Source organism: Diadema antillarum, unplaced genomic scaffold (genome assembly GCF_040938485.1).
Source record: "Diadema antillarum isolate AM-2024a unplaced genomic scaffold, OU_Dant_1.0 scf00000123, whole genome shotgun sequence".
In the NCBI taxonomy this organism is placed as follows: Eukaryota; Metazoa; Echinodermata; class Echinoidea; order Diadematoida; family Diadematidae; genus Diadema; species Diadema antillarum.
In genome coordinates this window covers 1,070,634-1,090,497 of record NW_027271012.1, presented here as the reverse complement: position 1 = coordinate 1,090,497, position 19,864 = coordinate 1,070,634, and the positions used below count along the sequence as shown (strand labels likewise).

Below are 19,864 nucleotides of genomic sequence, written 5' to 3'. Positions count from 1 at the left end.
GATATTTTGTGTATTGAACACTACCCTTGTCTTACCCTTTTTGGTCTGTATATTCATCATGAATTAGCGGCGAACGGATCCGGTATCAATATATTTGGAGGCTAATTGTACCTCTTTCTTGTGAACACAATTTACCTTGAACTTCTACTGCTGCAGTAATGATTCCCTTGAAATCTGTCGCCTAGTGTTGACCCCCCCCCCCCCAAAAAAAAAAAAGAATAATGATAATAATGACACAGTAAATCCTGTATCGATGGAAAACGTCTCGAGTAATGGCCATTTTCGTTGAAACCTTATTGCGCATACGTTTCCAAGTCGTCTCCATGTAGCTGTTCCAACATTATCACCTTCACCGTGGTCAATATTGTTTCATGTTGCCCTATGCCGCTGCAGGCGCAATGACCATTGAATCTATATTTTCCACACCCCCCCCCCCACACACACATGTATATATATATTATATATATATATACATATATACACCCTTCCGTCCTTATTTCCAAAGATGTTGTTGAACCATGGGGCTACCATGCCTACGGAAGAAGAAGTTCTCGCTAAAGTATCAGATGACCACTTTGAGAGGTCTCTGGCCAAACTCAAGTTGCATCAGGCGCTGACCAGCGAGGTTTACATCCTCCTCACCGCTGACGACCCCATCGAGACGGCTCTCACCTGGGGCGAGAAGCTGGCCGACGGACCGGACCCCGATCACAGAGTGTTCGATCGCAGCTACGCAGAGATTCGACAGCGGCTGGAACTCTTTCTAACCAAACTGCTCGACTGCGCGAGTTGTAAAGACGAGATCTGGGAGGCCCTCAACGAGCGAATGGCACCTGACGGCACGCGGCGCAGTGTGCTCAAACGCGGAGGCGTGAAGGCGGATCCGTTGGGTCGGCTGAAGCGCGTAGTCAAACTCCGCTACAAGAAGGTGAGAATTCAGTAGCAAGTGATGGGTGGAAAAGTCTTCAAGTGGAATTCCACCCCCAAAAAAATAAACTTCAAAAGAAAGAGGAAAATATTCCCTACAAAACAATACGAAAATAACAAAAATCAGATAAGAAATAAGGTAGATATGGCATTCCAAAAAATATATATCAGATAACACTGACATTGATAGGAGCAATAGCTGAATAGTGTACAATTTTATTGCAGGTAATTTCAAAATGGCCGCATAATTCAGTTTCATGAAATTAAGCATTAATTTTGCAGTTAGGTTTCAGATTTTGCCCTATTTTTAACCCATTGCACAGAAGTCAATTGGTGTGTATGGGAGTGTGTATTTGACACCCAGACAATGATCCTGGACAATGGCCAGGATTTGAATGCTCCATTTTTTATTCATGACGAATTCCACTTTAACAGCTAGTCTTTCTTCATTCTGAAATGTGGTGTATGCAAGCACATGAAAACATGTGCTTACTTTTTCATGTGCATGCATTGCACCCTTTACTAGGAATTCAGACTAGCAGTGCCCAGGGCAATCCATCATGAATGATTAATAAACATTCATGTGCCTTGGAGCAGAGCTCTGAACAGGTGGTATCCAGGTCCATTGTTTAGGGTCATTGTAAGTACACACTCACATACACATCATTATAGTTCCTGTGTAAACTTCAGGTTTTGTACACAGGGTTCAAATTTGATCAATATCTGGAACCTATAACTTTGAAATTAATCATGGATTTCATGAAACTGATATAGGTTTTCGTATTCGAATCACCTCCAACTAAATTGTACACTATTCAGCTATTACTCATATAAATGACAGTTTTATCTGATACATAGTTTTCGAGCCCTTAAGCATCAGAAGTGGGAAGTGTTTTTGTAACACCAAGTATAACTACAATAATGATGATGATGGTAATAACTATCAAATAATATGATGGTAATGATGGCTATGATAATAATGAGAATAGCATCGATAAAATTAATACATATCGTTCGCTGCTTTCTTCGACTTTAAGTTCATCTCTCACAGCTACTGCCAGGAATACCTGCTGAAGTGGTGGTACGGTAAAGGCCCCATTCCCTGGGCCCGCTACCGCACCTCGGTCAGGTACGTGATGGCCTTAATCACCGCCGTGTTCTTCTCCCCGCTCATCTGCATCCTCAACGCCATGCTCCCGGAGAACGTGAAGTGCGTGCGCTGGTTCGACAAGCTTATGGATACTCCGTACGTCTCTATGTTTTCAGTGGTTACAGCTCGTTATTCCGAACGCTCTTCAGTCCGAAGATTCGTTATTCCGAAGGTTCGTTTTTCCGAATTTCATTTTCGGATGAACAAATCTTTGGGATAACGAACCTTCGGAATAACGCCACAAATGTTCGGATTAACGAACCCTTTTTCATTTTCGGATTAACGAACCTCTAGGTATAGGGAATTTGTGTGTTTCGGATTAACGAACCTTCGGAATAACGAACAGCACCCGTTTTCAGTTGGTGTTTGTGTTCTTAAGGCTTTCATAGTTCGAGTTTGACTTTGACTTTGAAGAGGAGGTATAATAGTGGAGATGAGGATTGATTGGGCTTTTAACTTTTTGCAAGATATCAAGAAACCACTTATATGAAATACTGAATATACCATTCGACATGTTCTAAGAGAAATTACAAGTTTATTCGATGAAAGTCGGTTTTAGAATGGGAGAGACATCCAAAGTAAAACGAAAGCAAAACAAAGCGATCGCAATAAAAGGTGCATGGGTCCCATCTTGTCCTAGGATCGTTCTGTTTTGGACATCTCAGCCATTTAGAAACCAGTTTTCATCAAATAAACGTTGAATTCCTTCTGAAATTTCATGATCTAAAACATTTCATTGTAGGTTTTGATTTCATTGGATTTGATTTATTGGTTTCTGTATCATCATTGTACATACACATTGATATACAAACATAAATATAAGTCGCATTTTCTTCTTCATTGCCTTTGTACAATGTACAGCAAGAGTACAACAAAACATACAACAATGAATAATACAGAGGGGCTACAGCATAAGCGTGGCTTGATTTGCGTGCAGCCCCCTATAGCATTACATAATATTATGATATACATCGGAAGGAGAATAGGAGGGAGGGATGACTTGCATAGAGATAGGATAGTTGAAGGGAGAAAGGGAAAGGAGAGGTTTGTCTGCTTTCACTAAAGGTTTTTACAAAATAAAATCACCTGTATCACTGATTAGCAAGGCATGACAACATATTTGTCTCACCGAGGTACAGGTGAACAGTTGATACAGGTCATGGTCAGTTACATAATTATCGTTACATAATAAATCAAATGCGTCGATATTTCTGCGAAAGAATTTCGTTTATAATACGTTAACAATGACAATAGAATTACTGATATCCAGAAAGCAACATTGTTTTTACAGCGTTCCTGAAAGAATACATTGACTTTAAACTTCGAAATTCAGAAGGAAGAGAATTCCAAACATCGGGTCCGGTGTGTCTGACAGATTTCAGAGCCATCACTGTTTTGGGATTATATAAATGAAACTTTTCAGATTGTCTTGTTGGATAAGAATGTATGTCCTTGTTTAATTGATATAGTGAGTAAAAAGATGGCAACTGACCATTATGTAAGCGGAACATAAAGAGTGAGTTTTACAAAAAAATTAATGTCATTTACCTTAAAGGTACTAGCCCACATTTGTAAACCTGCAGCAATTGGTCTCATAGTTAGCATGGAGTTTGGGTATGATTGCAGTAACACCTGTGCAAAATTTCGTTCCATACTTTCATAAAAATGAATGAAAATGCACCGTATGCATGCGTATAACGCTCGCTAGCTCCGGTCCACGTACGTACTACTTGCATGCGATACATGTGTAAGTTACATGTACGTACTAGTAGCTAGCCCCGGAGACCGCGCCGCAAGGCGCGGTCCTGGCGGCTACCTCGCAGCTGAGCGGGAGCAAAAAATCACTGCCACATTCACGGCGACTTCACAAATAAAGCACGGCTAAATTTCTTTCATAAACACAGTGACAATTAATACATTACCTTTTCGACTTGGTTGTTCTCACCCATTTATGTAGAAACTGCAAAATTTTCTACATTCTTTTAGGAGTAATAAGCGGCCTGCCCTAGTGCAACAGTGGAGAGACTTGCTGCTATATCCATTAGTGCGCCTGTGCAAGTGATTGTGAGTTTCAGTGAGCATCGGTGAGCTGAAGATATTCGCGTTATAAGACAACATTTTCTGCATAATAAGCAATGAAATGCATCAAACAGTCTCCGAAATTAATCATTTAGGTTTAATCGACCCATGTAAGTATTCCTAGTAGTTTTTGTTGAAAAATTAAGGAAATATAGCGCCGAAACGGCACCCGTTTTGTACAACTCCTCGATCTAAATGCGAAAACGGCACAGCCCCAACGCTGCACGTTGGGGCTGGTCGCAGTTAGTACGTAGCTAGCCCGCGCTCGTAATTCGATTTTGGGTCGGGTTGACCCGGTTTGAAAATTGATTTTAAAACGATGATTTTCTCTCTTTTATCGAATGGTATAGACAAAGAGCAACAGGTGAGGTATGTTACTGTTATAACTTGTACTTGAAGTCATATTGTACCTGTTTTATGCAGTTTTGATTTTCGTGGTTTTGCAAATGTGGGCTAGTACCTTTAAGTGTTTTTAATTCTGCGAATAAAGGATCTGAATGGTCTCGATAACCTGAGTTGGTGCATATACGTATAGCTTTCTTTTGTAAAAGTAATATACTATCAATGTGGCTTTTTGAAGTTGCCCATACAATGTTGCAATAAGAAATATGCGATAATATCAACGAATTATATAACATAAATAAAATATTCTGAGGGACATAATACTTTAACTTCTGGAGTATACCAACATTACGAGACACTTTATCAGAGATATATTGTACATGAACGTTCCATTTCATATTTTCATTTATATGTATTCCGAGGAATTTGGTACTTTCTTTTTGTTCCAATAATATACCATCCACCATAATATTTAAATGTTGCATTTCACTGTTATGCTTCTTATTATAGAAATACAAAAAAATTGTCTTTTTCAGATTGAGTGATAATCTATTACTCTTAAACCACATATATAATTTCGGTAATTCAGTATTGAGAGTTCTTAGGAGCGAATGAATATCAGGATTGGAACAGAATACTTTGGTGTCATCAGCAAACATAATATATTGCAGTGACTTAGATTCATTATCTCACCTAAAAGTGTTAGGAACCTGAAGTTAGACGGCGACCAAAACTATACATTCTCTTTAAAACAACAACCAAAAAATGAATAAATAAATGAATAAAGAAGCGAACTTACGAGACGTCTTCAAGCATCATGTCAAGTATAGAGGTTGACGATGAAATGATTAACTTACGGGTTAGTCCTCTCGACGCAATGACGACAATCACCCCCTCGTTCCTCTCACAGGTACGTCCTTCACATTATCGAAACCACTTCCCTCATCCACTTCGTCGTGATCCTCACGTGCATGACCCTGGGCGAGGGCATCAGTCAGGTGGAGTGCCCCCACGACGGATTCTACCGCTACGACCCCCGCGACCACAACTTGACGTGCAATGAGTACAAGTACGCCATCTTTCCACCAGGTTCCCTCTTCGTGGTAGTCTGTCTGTGGGTTGTTGGTGAGTTCATTGTATAGGAATCGTTCACATATAAGAATCGTTAATACATGTCTTTCCTTTTCCGACACTTCCAATGTATCTTCGATGGAAAACGGAATGTTCAAACCATTGAATTATGTCGCATTCACATTATCACTGGTCTCCTCAGTCAAAATTGCTATTATAGAGCAACTGCTATAATAATGTGTACCATGTGGTTACTTGTTGTCATTCTATTACATTTTGGAAGATTCTTCTGTACCCCAGAGTATTGATAGTCATTCTTCTTTGTTTATTCTTTAGTTTGGTTTTTAGTTGTACCCGTGTTCCTCATCCTGTTCTTCACACTAGGCTTTTATTGAGACGTGACTCAACAAGCTTTGCTTTTTAGTATAGGTTCCATCGTATTTCTCTATCTAGCATTTTTTTTTTTTTACTTTGATTGAAAATGACACATGGACCGTTGATGGACGCTATGTTCTGACACAGTCAAACTCTCAAACCGTCTATACTCTATAGTTATGGCTTATTAAGAAAAACAGTAATATATCGTTATATTTTAGTCTTCATTGCGATATATTTTTGTGGTAGGATGTTTTGTGGTACAACTATAACCCACACACATGCATCAAATGTGATAACTCGAACATTTTTAAATCACCGCTCCCAATGGTAAACAATACCTTTAAGCTGTTGTTATTGTAATTACTTTGTATTTCATCAGGACTGACCTGGCACCATGTCAATAAGATATATCACAAGGGATTCAAGAAATACATCTTCTTCAAGTGGCATTTACTGGACGTAGCGTCTATCGCCCTCTATTGGATTTACATCCTCACCACTTTCAGCATCTACTGCGTATGTATTAGTTCAACATTCGACGTGTTTTTACTCAAGATAATAATCATCTTACCCTGTGGTGGCCGTCAATGGATTGCACAATTCTAAGGATCTGCTCAAAGGGGAAATACAGTCCAAATATAAGTTATAATAGTTTGATAAGAAAGAGTAAAATATTACGAGTTCAACGGCAAAAGTTTGATCAAAATCGATCGAGTGAAAAAGTGAGGAGGTTATGACATTAAATTTTGAAGATTCGCTAATTTTTCATGAAACATACAGTTCTTGAAAGGTCAATATGAATATGAAAATGACAAAGTGAGCATGTCATCTCCTCGCAACTCACCATATAGTTTGTACATAAAATTTTGAAGTTTCCAGTTTTTCAACAACAACAACAACAACAACAACAAAAAACCCGCAATTTTTTATTGTGCCCAAGGCTCAAATCCTGGTATATCTAACTGTTCACTATTCTGAAGTCGAATGTAGTCGAATACCAAACCGGCAAGCTGCAGATTCTTAGAGAATCGCGCTATTTCCGGGCAATTAAGAAAACATGAAACGGTTTAATCTTTTAACTCTTTTCGTATTTGTCTGTATGTTTTCACCAATAGAAGACTAGAGCATTTCAGGAGTATTAGAGCGTGATCATCATGTCTGCGAGAGAGTAAAAATTATTAACGTCCATATTATCATGAAATGTTACGTCTTAACCCTAACTAGGCCGAGGGGGGGGGGGGGGGGGGGGGGGCCTCCGTCTTAACCCTAACTAGGCCGGGGGGGGGGGGCCTCCGAGGCGCCCCCCCCCCCCCTCGACGTTTCGCGCGATGTATCGCTATCGCGAGAAGCTATCACTGCGACGTTTCATGACTTTTTTCTTTCGAGTCTCCCGCATCTTTTGACACCAAATTTGCGATGCCCGGGCGCGCGGTTCCAAAGTTGCACATAAATATGCACGTGCATGTCAGACCAAAAATTGCTCAAAAACGTGAATTCGTGTACAATTTCAATGCAAACTGTGTTTACAGGCAAATTTCATAAAAGCATGATTATTTGGGGGGTTTATTGATTAAAATCAATTAATAACATATTTTCTTGTTCGGAGCAATGTTGCGGACAAATTTCATCGAAAAAACAATGAAAAACATAAAGTCGAAAAAACAAGGAAATACATAAGAAATTCAAAAAACAATAATATACTTAGGAAATTTTTTCTGATTGTGCAATTTTTTTCGCTTACATTTGCTAAGGACACTAAAAAGAATATTTACACAAAAATGTGCCTGTTTTGAACTTTATTTAGTGATTTATACCAAATTGTTTGATTTCATGCATCATTATGCAGAAATTAGCATAATTTAGTGTAAATGATAATTTTTGAAAAAAATTAACTTCATGGTACTTTAGATTACACCATAGGCAATGTGTGTGCCAATTTTCGTCGCGATCGCGCGGTCGACGGCCGAGATCTGGAGGGGGGGGGGGGGGCTCCCAGCCCCCCCCCCCCCCGGCTCTATCATCTACCTAAATAGCCCGGCCTAGTTAGGGTTAAGTTTAAGACGTAACATTAAGAGGGGACTGTATTCTACAAGCTCTGCTTTTTAGCAGTCCCCTCCATTTCCAGCAATATTGTTTATGCATTTACCACAGTGATGTAACAGTTATTTGTATCTCTGTTGATAAAGTACCTGTATCTCTTTTACAATGTTATTCTATTCATCGCATTGTGGTACTGATTTCATGACGTCTGTGTATATGAGCGTTTCTTTGTATTTCTAATTATTTGTTTGTTGGACGTGAAATAAATCAACTTGAACTTCAACTTCAACTTGAAGTTTAATGTTGAAAGTTATGGTATATCAAGCTTACAATAGTCGAAACGAATACCGTCATCATTTCCCCCCTACTAGCACTAATCGACGAACTTTAGCGGATTGCCACGGAAAGGTTATCAAGATTTTTTTGATTTTTTATTCATTTAAACCAGAGAAGAAAAAAAATCTGAAGTATTTTCTCACTTAGAAGTGTCCATGATCTCACAATCATGATAAAACTCTCTCGTAATCTAATTTCACCATTTTCCCCATTATCTTTCAGTCCACCAACATGATATGGTACACGTGAGTATCATTTGAGGCATCCAGAAAAGTTTCCATTGCATAGTCACTGTGACAGGTTTAATTACACTCTGGTATCATGTCGTCACAAAGACGTGATCAAAAGCACATGTACCGTATAGATTTATCCACGAGTGAAATAAAGGCGTATACATACGCATGCTTCAAATATCAAATGTCTCACGTTTTGAAGCCACAGAGTGTATGTGACTGTCAAGTACAATGTCATGTTTCTTATTTCTAAAGCCGATTATCTTATCCCCCTCATTCCTGCCCGTGAGGACTGTGGTACATGCATGACATGTTAGAATAGTTACAATGGTTCTAAGACAGTATTATGTCATGTTTTGATAATTATCAGAACCTAGTTACCATTATTTTGGAATGATATGTGATGCAATTAAGGAAGTTGAGCAGTTCATACACTTTCTTATAGATACAGATGTGACGTCACAACACTGATGATGTACTTTCGTAGGCCTATATCATACAGTCAAACTTGCTGTGACGGTCTGTGACATGCATGCATGGCGAACAGTTTGATGATCTCTACAGCTGTATTCACCCGCCATGCGGGTAGGCAGTAGAATACTCGTGAAAAGCTTGTTTGCTGCATTAATAGGCCCTACATTATGTATGTATGTATGTATGTATGTGTGTGTGTATGTATATAATATACATATATATATATATACATATATATATATATATATATATATATATATAAAACTCTCTCTCTCCCTCTCTCTCTCTCTCTATATATATATACATACACAAAATAGCAATAATAAAGTCACAACAGAGGAATGCAGGAAATGCATTAATAGCCAATCTTGATTTAATGAATAATCCGAATTTTCGAGGAACCTTCCTCTTCTTCAGGGATTAAATCAAGATTGGCTATTAATGCATTCCCTGCATTCCTCTGTTGTGACTTTATTATTGCTATTTCTAGTACTGCCAATACGCGGAACAACTACAATGTTTATATACATACACACACACACACATATATATATATATATATATATAAAGATAAGTAACAAAGCTGCAACAAAGTTCATGCTGTATTCACCAACGGTTTATTTCTTCACACAAATTTTCGAGCGTCTCGCCGCCCTTTCTCAAGTGTTGAAAGGGCGGCGAGACGCTCGAAAATTTGTGTGAAGAAATAAACCGTTGGTGAATACAGCATGAACTTTGTTGCAGCTTTGTTACTTATCTTTTTATCTTGCCAACACGTGGACTACCTTATCAACATATATATATATATATATATATATATATATATATATATATATATATATGTATATATATATATATATATATATATATATATATATATATATATATTCATTTATTTATTTATTTATTTATTTATGATATCTCTCTTTTTTACATCTATCATAGCTTCCAGAACGACACGGTCGTCTCCATGCAGACAAGCCGTGTCTCTCTGCCGGTGAAGCTCACTTACACCAAGTATGAAGTCAGCCGCATAGCCTGGCGCACGTTTGACCCACAGCTGGTCGCCGAGATCTGCTTCGCTGGTGAGCACGATGTAAACTCCGTGCTGCTGCAGTTTGCGTTATTCTACAAAGATTTTGTTTATATTTCGGTGTAATTATGTACATGTATGTGCAGGTGTGTATATACGTACATTATGTTCATAATATACAGAGATCGACAATAACCTTTTTGTCTGAAGTACATGAAGTACATTTGCATGTACTTCCTTGTACTATCCCACTTGCCATTTCACTTGCTTGTACAAATCGTCGCTGTAACTTTGTGGTTATTCATGTCTTAGTAAATGGATATGGAAATGCAATGAAATACGAAATGAAAAAAAAAATGGTTTGAAAGCGGTAATAGGGGTGAACCTAGTATTCATACGACCAATTTCTCTCTGCAATTAACTTAAAGACTAATTCCAGACCAGCTGAGAGATAGCATGAGAAAACGGAGTAAGATATTCTAGGCACGACGACAAACATTTAATTTTGATCAAAGTCGGATGAAAATTTTAGGAAGTTATAAAATTGTGAAGATTCGCTGATACATGTATTACTTAATCGTTCTCATTCAGTAGATATAAATATGCAAAAAGTGAATTTATTTATTTATTTATTTGTTTGTTTTGTTTCAGTAGGGTAGCTCTGTCAGTGGCTAAACACTGTTATTCTCAGAGGCCCTACACATACTATAACATACATCACGAAATACATACATACATCGTAGACACATTAAAAGAAAAATAACATAAATTGATGGTGCCATCCAAATGTGACGTCATCCCTACACATCTTGCAATATAGTGTGTGCATAAATATTGAAATTTCCAATTATTCGTTCAAATGCATTCTATACTCAAGTCTAAAATTTGACTGGTTACGACTGATCATTATTTTAGTTACTCAACCAGGAAAACACAATGTTTTACACTTTTGTAGCAGTAAAAAAAAATCCTGAATTTTCGTCATTTCTTTTGTGTGTGTGCGTGTGTGTGTATATCCACGATCAATGGAAAGTTGTGAGGTGATGCATCATCGGCTAACGCATTTACATATTCATATCAACTGTTCAAGTACCTTTTTTGTGCAAAATTTAGCGAAATTTATATTATCATAACTCCCTTACTTTTAATCTATTTGACAAAATTTGAACTTATGTACTTTCTTTAATGTAACATTCTTAATTTGAATATGAATGATGTCACCAGCCGCGGCTACAATCGTTGTGCATATATGGGAAAGCTTGGTAGTCTAATGGATACGACGCCTGTGTAGCAATGAGGAGGTCATGGGTTCGAATCCCATTCGATTATGTATGGCCCGTGATTTGTATTATGGCTATACGCAAACACTCAATAATCAGCGTGCATGTATGTCCATGAATTGTAATTTGTCTATCAGTATAGCAATACAAATATCTCGACGCAAGAATTGTTAATTTGCGTTAATGATAATGGTTTTAGAGGTAAACTAGAAGCGTCAACTATGCAATAAGGAATTGAAATAAATAGTCAGTCCAGTCTCAAATAAAAGCACTAGAAATGATGATTACAATGAAAATAAGCGATAAACGGCTATTTATTCAGTCACAAATTTGCCATATCGAAGTTAGTGATTCGGAACTAGAGACCTGATGGTTTTTCTTTTTCTTTGAAGTAAACTTGTGCTGTCGAGCAAATCATAGAACTATTTTCTTTTCTTTTCTTTTTCTTGAAGTGGCCAACATCTTCTCATGCCTTCGCCTCCTCCACCCAATCGTCTCCTTCGAGTTCGTTGGTCCGGTCCTGATCTCGTTCGCAGCCATCATGTCGGACATGCTTCGCTTCAGCTGTCTCTTCGCCATCGTGCTGGGGGCGTTTGGCCTGGGTTTCACCCAGCTTTACGCCGCCGTGGCCACGGAGTATTGGTCGATGTGCGAGCTCAACAAAATCTCGTCGGGGTGCGAGACGTCCTCATTTGACAAGTGAGCACGCAAGTTCTTTGATTTCTTTCTCTTATTTACTCTCTTCTCTCCTCGCGGCATTGTGGTACTGTGGTTTAGGCTCGGAAGGTCCTATTGTAGGAATCTTGGGTTCGAATCCTCCGAGGCTTCCGCATCCTTGGAGGTGATGGTTCACCTAAAACGCCCCCCATGACCCAGGTTTTGCAATTTCTCTCTTGGACTGTAAGGGTATAGACCAATAAAGTAACAATAGATATAAATTCAATTCATTCGATAAGACACCGTTATTGTCATTGTAACTACAACAAACAATATTACAGGGGCCCACGGTTACCAGAAGTGACAATCATTGTCACTACTTGAAAATTGGCTACTCTCCGAATGTTTTTTTATTCATAACCTTTATATTAGATGTACATATAGAATTACATTTAATGTAAAACATTTTTCTTAATACTCTATGGAATATGCTGATCATTTTTGATACGGAAATAAAACAAACAAACAAACAAACAATCAAACATTGTTGTGATAATTTATGACAGGTTTTTCTTAGTTGTCTCCCACTGTACAAATATATTTGTGAGATCGCAAATGCTGATGTATATTTCAACAAACATGTCGGGGAAAGGGAACCAATGGGATTCATACCTGTAATTTACTGCTTTCCAGACAATACTGTTTTCGAAAGAAACCAAGAAATTATCAAAGCAGATGGGTGACATCGTGCTATGACCAATGTTTATCTCTATCTCTTTATTACCACAATGCTCTTTCATATTTTCCTTTTTTCTGCATTATCATTCACATCATTATCATTACCTTTTTATCACTATTGCTTTTATATACTGATATTGTAATCATAATAATATTTTTTTCTTTCATTTCGAGCACACTCAACTGACCGTAAGAAATTCCCGAAAATACGTTTACCGCAGATAACTATGCATTTTGACAAATTTGCAATTTTGTATGGGTTTCAAAATGTGTTCTGGTATCATTACTATAAAATGTTTTTGCGACTTGGATATACTTGTAAATATTTAAGCATTGTGAGTGAGTGTGTGTGTATGTGTGTGTGTGTGTGTGTGTTTTGTGATTATAGTGCGTGTTTACTTTTGTGTGCATTTTGTTAGAATTTATTATGTGTGTTAAAAAGACAGATTTCGTTTTTGATCAAATGAGTCATAATGAACGATTTGTAAGATTAATATATCATATTATCATTGTACAATGTTTGTGTATAACGTTGTTTATCTTCGTATAATGCTTTGTTCTGCTTTTGGGAATGTGAACTTTGTGGTTGTGAACGAAATTCGAATAAGAAATCATTTTAAAAAAATGGCCAATACGATTTTGACAAACAAATAATGAATTCTTGTTCAAACTGTGTTATTATGACTCCAACACTTCTTTGAAATGGAAAGTGACGTCACTTCAGGTTCTCATAGCTGCATGATAACAGCTCTTTTACATGAATAGATGAATATATATATGCTCAAAGTTTTCGCTATGTATTATTACAATTATTGTTTCTGGTCAGTTTTTCCTTCCTTGTTTCAAAATATATTACAAAAAGCTGCATCGCTTCGGCGATCCCTCACATTTATTCCAAAGTTGATTTACATCATTTGGGTTTATGTCAGGTTAATGTGTGTGTGTGTAGCACACATACACACACTATAGCTTCTGACCACACGAGCAAAGAGAGTTAAGGGTTTGGGACGAACACCGATCTAGGGCTTTCAATAGCTCAGTCGGTAGAGCACCGGTCTAGTAATCGGGAGGTCTCGGGTTCGAATCCCGATGAAAACCCATTTTCTTTGCTCAAAGTTTTCGCAATTATATGTATAGAGACAGAGAGAGAGAGAGAAGTAATAGATGTAATTAAAGGACAAGTCCACCTTCATATAGATGTGGATTGAGTGAAAGCAGCAATATTGATAGAAGACATCAATGAAAGTTTGAGGAAAATCGGACAATCCGTTCAAAAGTTATGAACTTTTAAAGTATCTGCCCAGTCACTGCTTGATAAGAAGACTACTACAGTGTGTGATGTCACATGCGTGCAAGGATATAAAGAAAATATAAAGAGAACTTCACAAAATTTTATTTTTGGTAAAAAGTGCACATTTTATCGACTTGTCACTGACGCATGTTCAGGGTAATATTATTCCCCCTGCCTTTTGAAAGAGGCAAGTCAAGTGTTCTTTTATTATGCGAGATAAGTGAAAGTATGTTGATTTTCTTTATATTTTTTATATCGTTGTACACATGTGACATCACAAGCTATAGCATAGTCTTCTCATCCAGCAGTGACTAAGCATAAACTTTTAAAAAAAATCATAACTTTTAAACGGATTGACCAATTTTCCTCAAATTCTCACTGATGTGTTATACCAATAATGCTGCATTCACTCGATCCACATGTCTATAAAGGTAGACTTGTCCTTTAAGTGTAGTAATAGTATAGTAGTAGTAGTAGTAGTAGTAGTAGTAGTAGTAGTAGTAGGAGTAGTAGTAGTATAACAATACTTTTTTTATAACTCATTCTTAACCTTCGCATCCTGGCTTATTTCAGTATAGGCCACTCGATTGTCGTCTTCTTCTGGGCCCTCTACGGCGAAAGCAATGTGTCCAATTTCGCGCTCCCGCCAAACCTGTGGTTAACACGTGACGTGGGTTTGTTTCTCTTCGGTGTTTACTTGCTGCTGTCCATTACCATAATGATGAACGCCCTCATCGCCATGTTGAGCAACACTTATTCTCGAGTTGAGGTAAGCGAAATTCCTTTTGCGTACTAACAGTGTCACCATCATGTCCTTGAAGCCGATATACACGTAGGAATTGCCCCTCAAAAATGAAGGAGAAATGGTTATGGCAGGAAGTTCTTGCACCGTAATCAATAGTTTACAAAGGATCGGTAAACCTTACGCGCGATGGATGTGCGCTCTTGGTGAAAAAGTAAATCTGGACTTTCTACGGAGAAACAGGGCGACGAGGTCGATCCTGTCAGTTCGCTTTTTCATAATGGAGCCACTGATTTACAGGGTAACAAAATAGTAATCATGTTTTACAAGACAAACGATAAGAATACATCCAAAAAAAAAGCAACAACTGAAACTATACTCTCTTTTGTCAATATGGCATTTAGGGAATCACACGAGAAATACGAGCATTATCAATGTCAACTCTCATTAACTTTAATGGCTCCGGTGACGTTCGTGTTTGTTTGTTCATTTCCATCTGGTAAGATGGCTGGATAGCCCATATTCAGCTACGTTAAGCTGGTCTTCCATGGGGTCCAGTTGGATGTGAGGTGGGACCACTTCACCGGGTTGAACATCCTGCTCTTTGCGATGAATGAATAAAGCGGGATATTTTACGTGCATGAGTTGTGACTCTATCACACACGGGACCTCCATTTTATGTTCTTTCCGAGGGACAGAGTGTTTTGCCTCGTGTCACCTCGTTGAAAGCCAAAGAATATGTGTATTTACTAATACTCCTATTTTTTAGCCTTTTCTGAAATCATCTGACCTACACATCTTTCATATGCTGTCTTGCATATATCTTAACCTTTCCATTGAAGTGGCACATGTATTATTCTTGGTGAATATCTGATGGCTTTCATATTCCCATAGGCCTAGTTCTCAGTCATATTGATGCTCTGAGTATAGAATTGCGACTTATGTTCTTCTCTGAACGTCATTATATTATTTGCTCATTTTTTCATTTCATTTCATTTATTTGGCAAAATACACAGTTGTAGAACAATATACAAGTCATTACAAAGAAACAAATAGCTGCCGGGATTCCTAAGAAACAGTTATGTGCTTGTAGATGATGGAGCCCTCAAAACCAAAATGAAGTGAAATACATTCAACCAACACTTGCTGTGACATGATGGACCAAAGCATACACAAGATCAGTCCAATTGAAATAACACATATAGGTATCATAATTCATCACTTAACAAAAGCAAAGATATAGACTTGGCTTAATTTGTTGGCACATACACACACACACACACACACATCCGTCTTTAAGTGTACAGAGAATAAAAGGTGAGAGAAAGAAAGGCAGACGAAGAAAGGAAGTCTAGTCAGTCATGGATACCATCTGTCTAAATACACTCTGTTTATATAAAGCTGTAAATCCAGAAAATGCATTACTGTCATTTCTCATGTTTATGCGTGTGTCTTTGTAACACTATATGTCTGGTATGTATAGGGTTCCATAATAGATCATTATTAGAACATGTATCAGTGAGTATACCGTGAATGATGAGTAACCCTGAATATACATCATACGTAGATGAACACATACAGAATGTACATTGTGTGGACAGAAAGAGTATGATAATATGTAAGTGACAAAATTTAATGAATAATACATTAGGATTAGATACATTTGAATGAATAAACACATTAAGAAATAGATAAGGAACTAACTAAATGAATAAGCTAACTTAAATGATTTATTGGAATGACATTTGGCACTTATCCCCCAAAAGTGTATAAATTAATAAAATTGGATTGCCACGTGAATACTTGGAAATGCATATTTAAAATTATAGCGGACATGATAATATATATATTCGTATTTCACTTGATCAGTTAGAAAATGTGATGGTGCAACCTGGACAAAATAATGAAATGAGTCATTGGTAATTGCAGTGTATGTGTGCTGCATGAGGAAATGTACGATGATTAATTAATTTTGTGTAATTGTTGTCAACCTAACAAATCTGTTGCGAATACAGCTACATTCTTATTTATTCACTGTGTAAGTATTTGTTAGTGTGTCATTACCTGCCATGTGTCCAGAATAGGACCATGGACCTGGTATATGTGTCAACATGTCCTTTGTTTTACTTATCAATAAAGACATGATTACAACAACATGAATAAAAAGAAAGGGATTAGGAAATTGGATGTACGGTGTCAATGGCCTTCTCAATTTTGTTTCCGTTGCAGGAGCAAGCTCGAATGGAGTGGCATTTTGCACGGACCCGTATGATGCTCGAGTTCGACCAGCGCATGACCGACGGGGGGCTGCCGCCACCGTTCAACATTACGCCGCGGATCGGCCTCTGGGTGCAAAAGGGTGTGCGCGCCTTGAAAGGACTGCGCAAGCGCAAAGCCAAAACATGGACGCCGGTAAGTGTATGGCAAGGATTATGTAAATTTGGATAAAAATTCCGAGTAATATTTATCGACTGAGGGAAGGGAATGATCATTACAATCACAGTCAAGAAAAGAAAAAGACTATTTTCATATTATATTTTTCATCGCGTTCATGCACTACGCAAGGCCGGTCCCGCGTTTTTAAAAATTGGGGGGGGGGGGGGGCAATGCAGGCAGTGCAGTATATTGAAAAATGCGAGCGCGCGCGCATACACACACACGCTTTAAACTTACATTAGCCATGTCTACACCTATCCCAAAACTTCAAGTTATACTAACTACGATCGTAAAGATTCCTTCCCTTACCCACGACAAAACTTCGATGCCGTTCACACCTACATGCAGTTAGCTAAACTTCAAGTTAATGCTAACTACGATAGAAAATAAAGGGCGCCCGTAAAAGGTCACTCAAAACTACAAGCGAGAGCGTCGTGGTTAACAAAACTCCGTTCACATTTGCAACTGATTGACAAATTGCCCTACATCGACGTAAATAAGCACTGAATTGACCAGTGTTTTAGTAGTAGCCATGATAAAAAATCATGGGCGTACATACTCGAGCAGGATTCGAACCTACGACCTCCTGATCACCGGACAGGCGTCATCTCCACTAGACCACCGAGCTTTCGCCCGACAGCAAGTGTTGGTTTTAATCCTTATAGCATGCAGCGGGTACTGCTTTGTTATTCAAATTCATGAATTCTTCCGTCGAGATGTTTTCATTGCAACTGATGCAACATCGACTACTAAAACATTGATCAATTCAGTGCTTATTTACATCCGTTCATATTTGTCGTAGTTTTAGCGCTCTGTGGGGGGGCATTCCCAAAACCACGACGAAACTACGGCAAAACCCTAAGAAATCTTATGGTGTTCTCGTGGTGTCTTCGCCTTAAGGTTTTATTGTAGTTTTCAAAACTACGTGCGTCTACATCTACACTAACTTGGAGTTTAGTTCCCTAGGGGACTATCGTAGTTTACAAAACTTCAAGTTTTGAAAACCTTAAGGTAAAGGGATCTAGATGTGAACCTCACTATTATAAGAGAATTCACACAGAGACAAGGAGGGTCTTATATTCATAATCACATATTCATAACATATAAACACATACAGATAATTTCTGCGCTGATGGCACGAACACATGCATCCTCACACAAAATCTATCTCACGTAATGATTCAGATAATTTTATGTCTCATTAAAAGTGGAAACCAACTCGCCTATACGTCACTCTTGTGTTTTCAAGATGTAGTTTCAAAAGTGTTAAGGATCGGCCTCTTAAATAAATCTGTCATGTTGGAAGGATCGTCGCGACATCACAAGAAATAAAATTCCCTTGATGGTCACGGCAATTCAGACAAAGGACATTATAAATAAGTGGGTCTTCACAGCTCTCAACATACACTTCAAAATCCTCATTTCCGTCTGCATACGGGAGATGTATCATGAAGAGTTTATGTAGTAAGATAGTACGTGCCAAACATTGACACCAACTTGATTTGATTTGATTTGATATGATTTGATTGGTTCCTGTACTATCATTGTACATGTATATGTATATGTACATACGTTGTTCGTGCCAAACATATTATGCATAAACATATACATTAACTCACGTATATTTTTAGAAAATGACGACAGAAAAATTTGCTACTTTTCAACAAAACTTGTGCCTTTTATTAATAGCTCTGCAGTGATTTACTGGGAAGGAAAACCGACAACTATACTCTTTAACGCAAACACGTATGTATAGTGTATGCGTGCACACGCAAAGTATGAGCATTTTATACAGTGCGTATCACAAATACACTGGACAGCAAAAGAAAGTACCCATACACTTCTGTCAAAGGCCGCACACAAGTGATTCACCCCCTAGAAATAAACAATTTTTGTACACAGGTGTGCTACAATGCCCCTTACTAATCACATGCAAATAAGCAAGTGAATGTCTTCATAACAAAGAAGAACTTGACATGATCAGCATCTTGGTCAGTGTATCAAAAGTCCAACACAAAAGCACTTTCCATCATGCAAAAATGGCCCCTGAATGGACAAAATTTTTTAACAATTTGTCAAAATGATGTTAATGAGTGTATTCTGTATTTAGGGATGCTATCCTTCCTGATTATGCTAATTCTCAGAATAAAATCAGTTAGCTCTTTAGACTGGACGCTACTTTACTCTGGTCTGTACAAGCTTCCATCAGGAAAATTATGTCACGTCTGACAAATGAACAGCAATTAAGGGAACAGCCTCCTGTCAATTGGCAAACATTGATCCAAACTCTGCAGGAGGAATGGACGGAACTTCCCCAGGACTACGCCGGACAGCTTGTCCAGAGTATGCGTCAGAGATGCCTGGATTGTGTTCAGGCACGAGGAGGACATGATACACATTATTGAAAATTGATGTTTGTGACTGCTTTTCTTTTTCGTCCTGTGACATTGACTTTTGCGTAAAACTTGTAAGGCTCATTCTGTTACATTTTGTGACTTTTGATTCAGTGACCAAGATGCTGTGCATGTCATTTTTAATAAAGATAATTGCTTGCTATTGGGTATGTGATTACTAATGGATATTGCAGCACACCTGTGTACAAAAATTGTCTATTTCTAGGGGGTGAATTTTTGTGTGCGGCCTTCGACAGAAGTGGG

At 38.0% G+C, this 19,864-nt stretch overlaps 1 protein-coding gene across 1 annotated transcript in view; it reads left to right on the top strand.

Moving 5' to 3' along the window:
* Positions 1 to 19,612, top strand: part of LOC139720201 (transient-receptor-potential-like protein) — a 30,503-nt gene extending 10,891 nt beyond the window's left edge. Inside the window, exons 4-13 of the mRNA XM_071631564.1 lie at positions 506 to 928; positions 1,965 to 2,173; positions 5,409 to 5,623; positions 6,327 to 6,463; positions 8,546 to 8,568; positions 9,976 to 10,115; positions 11,796 to 12,042; positions 14,603 to 14,798; positions 17,001 to 17,183; positions 19,502 to 19,612. Of these exons, the coding sequence (XP_071487665.1) occupies positions 506 to 928; positions 1,965 to 2,173; positions 5,409 to 5,623; positions 6,327 to 6,463; positions 8,546 to 8,568; positions 9,976 to 10,115; positions 11,796 to 12,042; positions 14,603 to 14,798; positions 17,001 to 17,183; positions 19,502 to 19,612 (1,884 nt within the window). The remainder of the gene's footprint in view (positions 1 to 505; positions 929 to 1,964; positions 2,174 to 5,408; positions 5,624 to 6,326; positions 6,464 to 8,545; positions 8,569 to 9,975; positions 10,116 to 11,795; positions 12,043 to 14,602; positions 14,799 to 17,000; positions 17,184 to 19,501) is intronic.
* Positions 19,613 to 19,864: the final 252 nt, after the last annotated feature.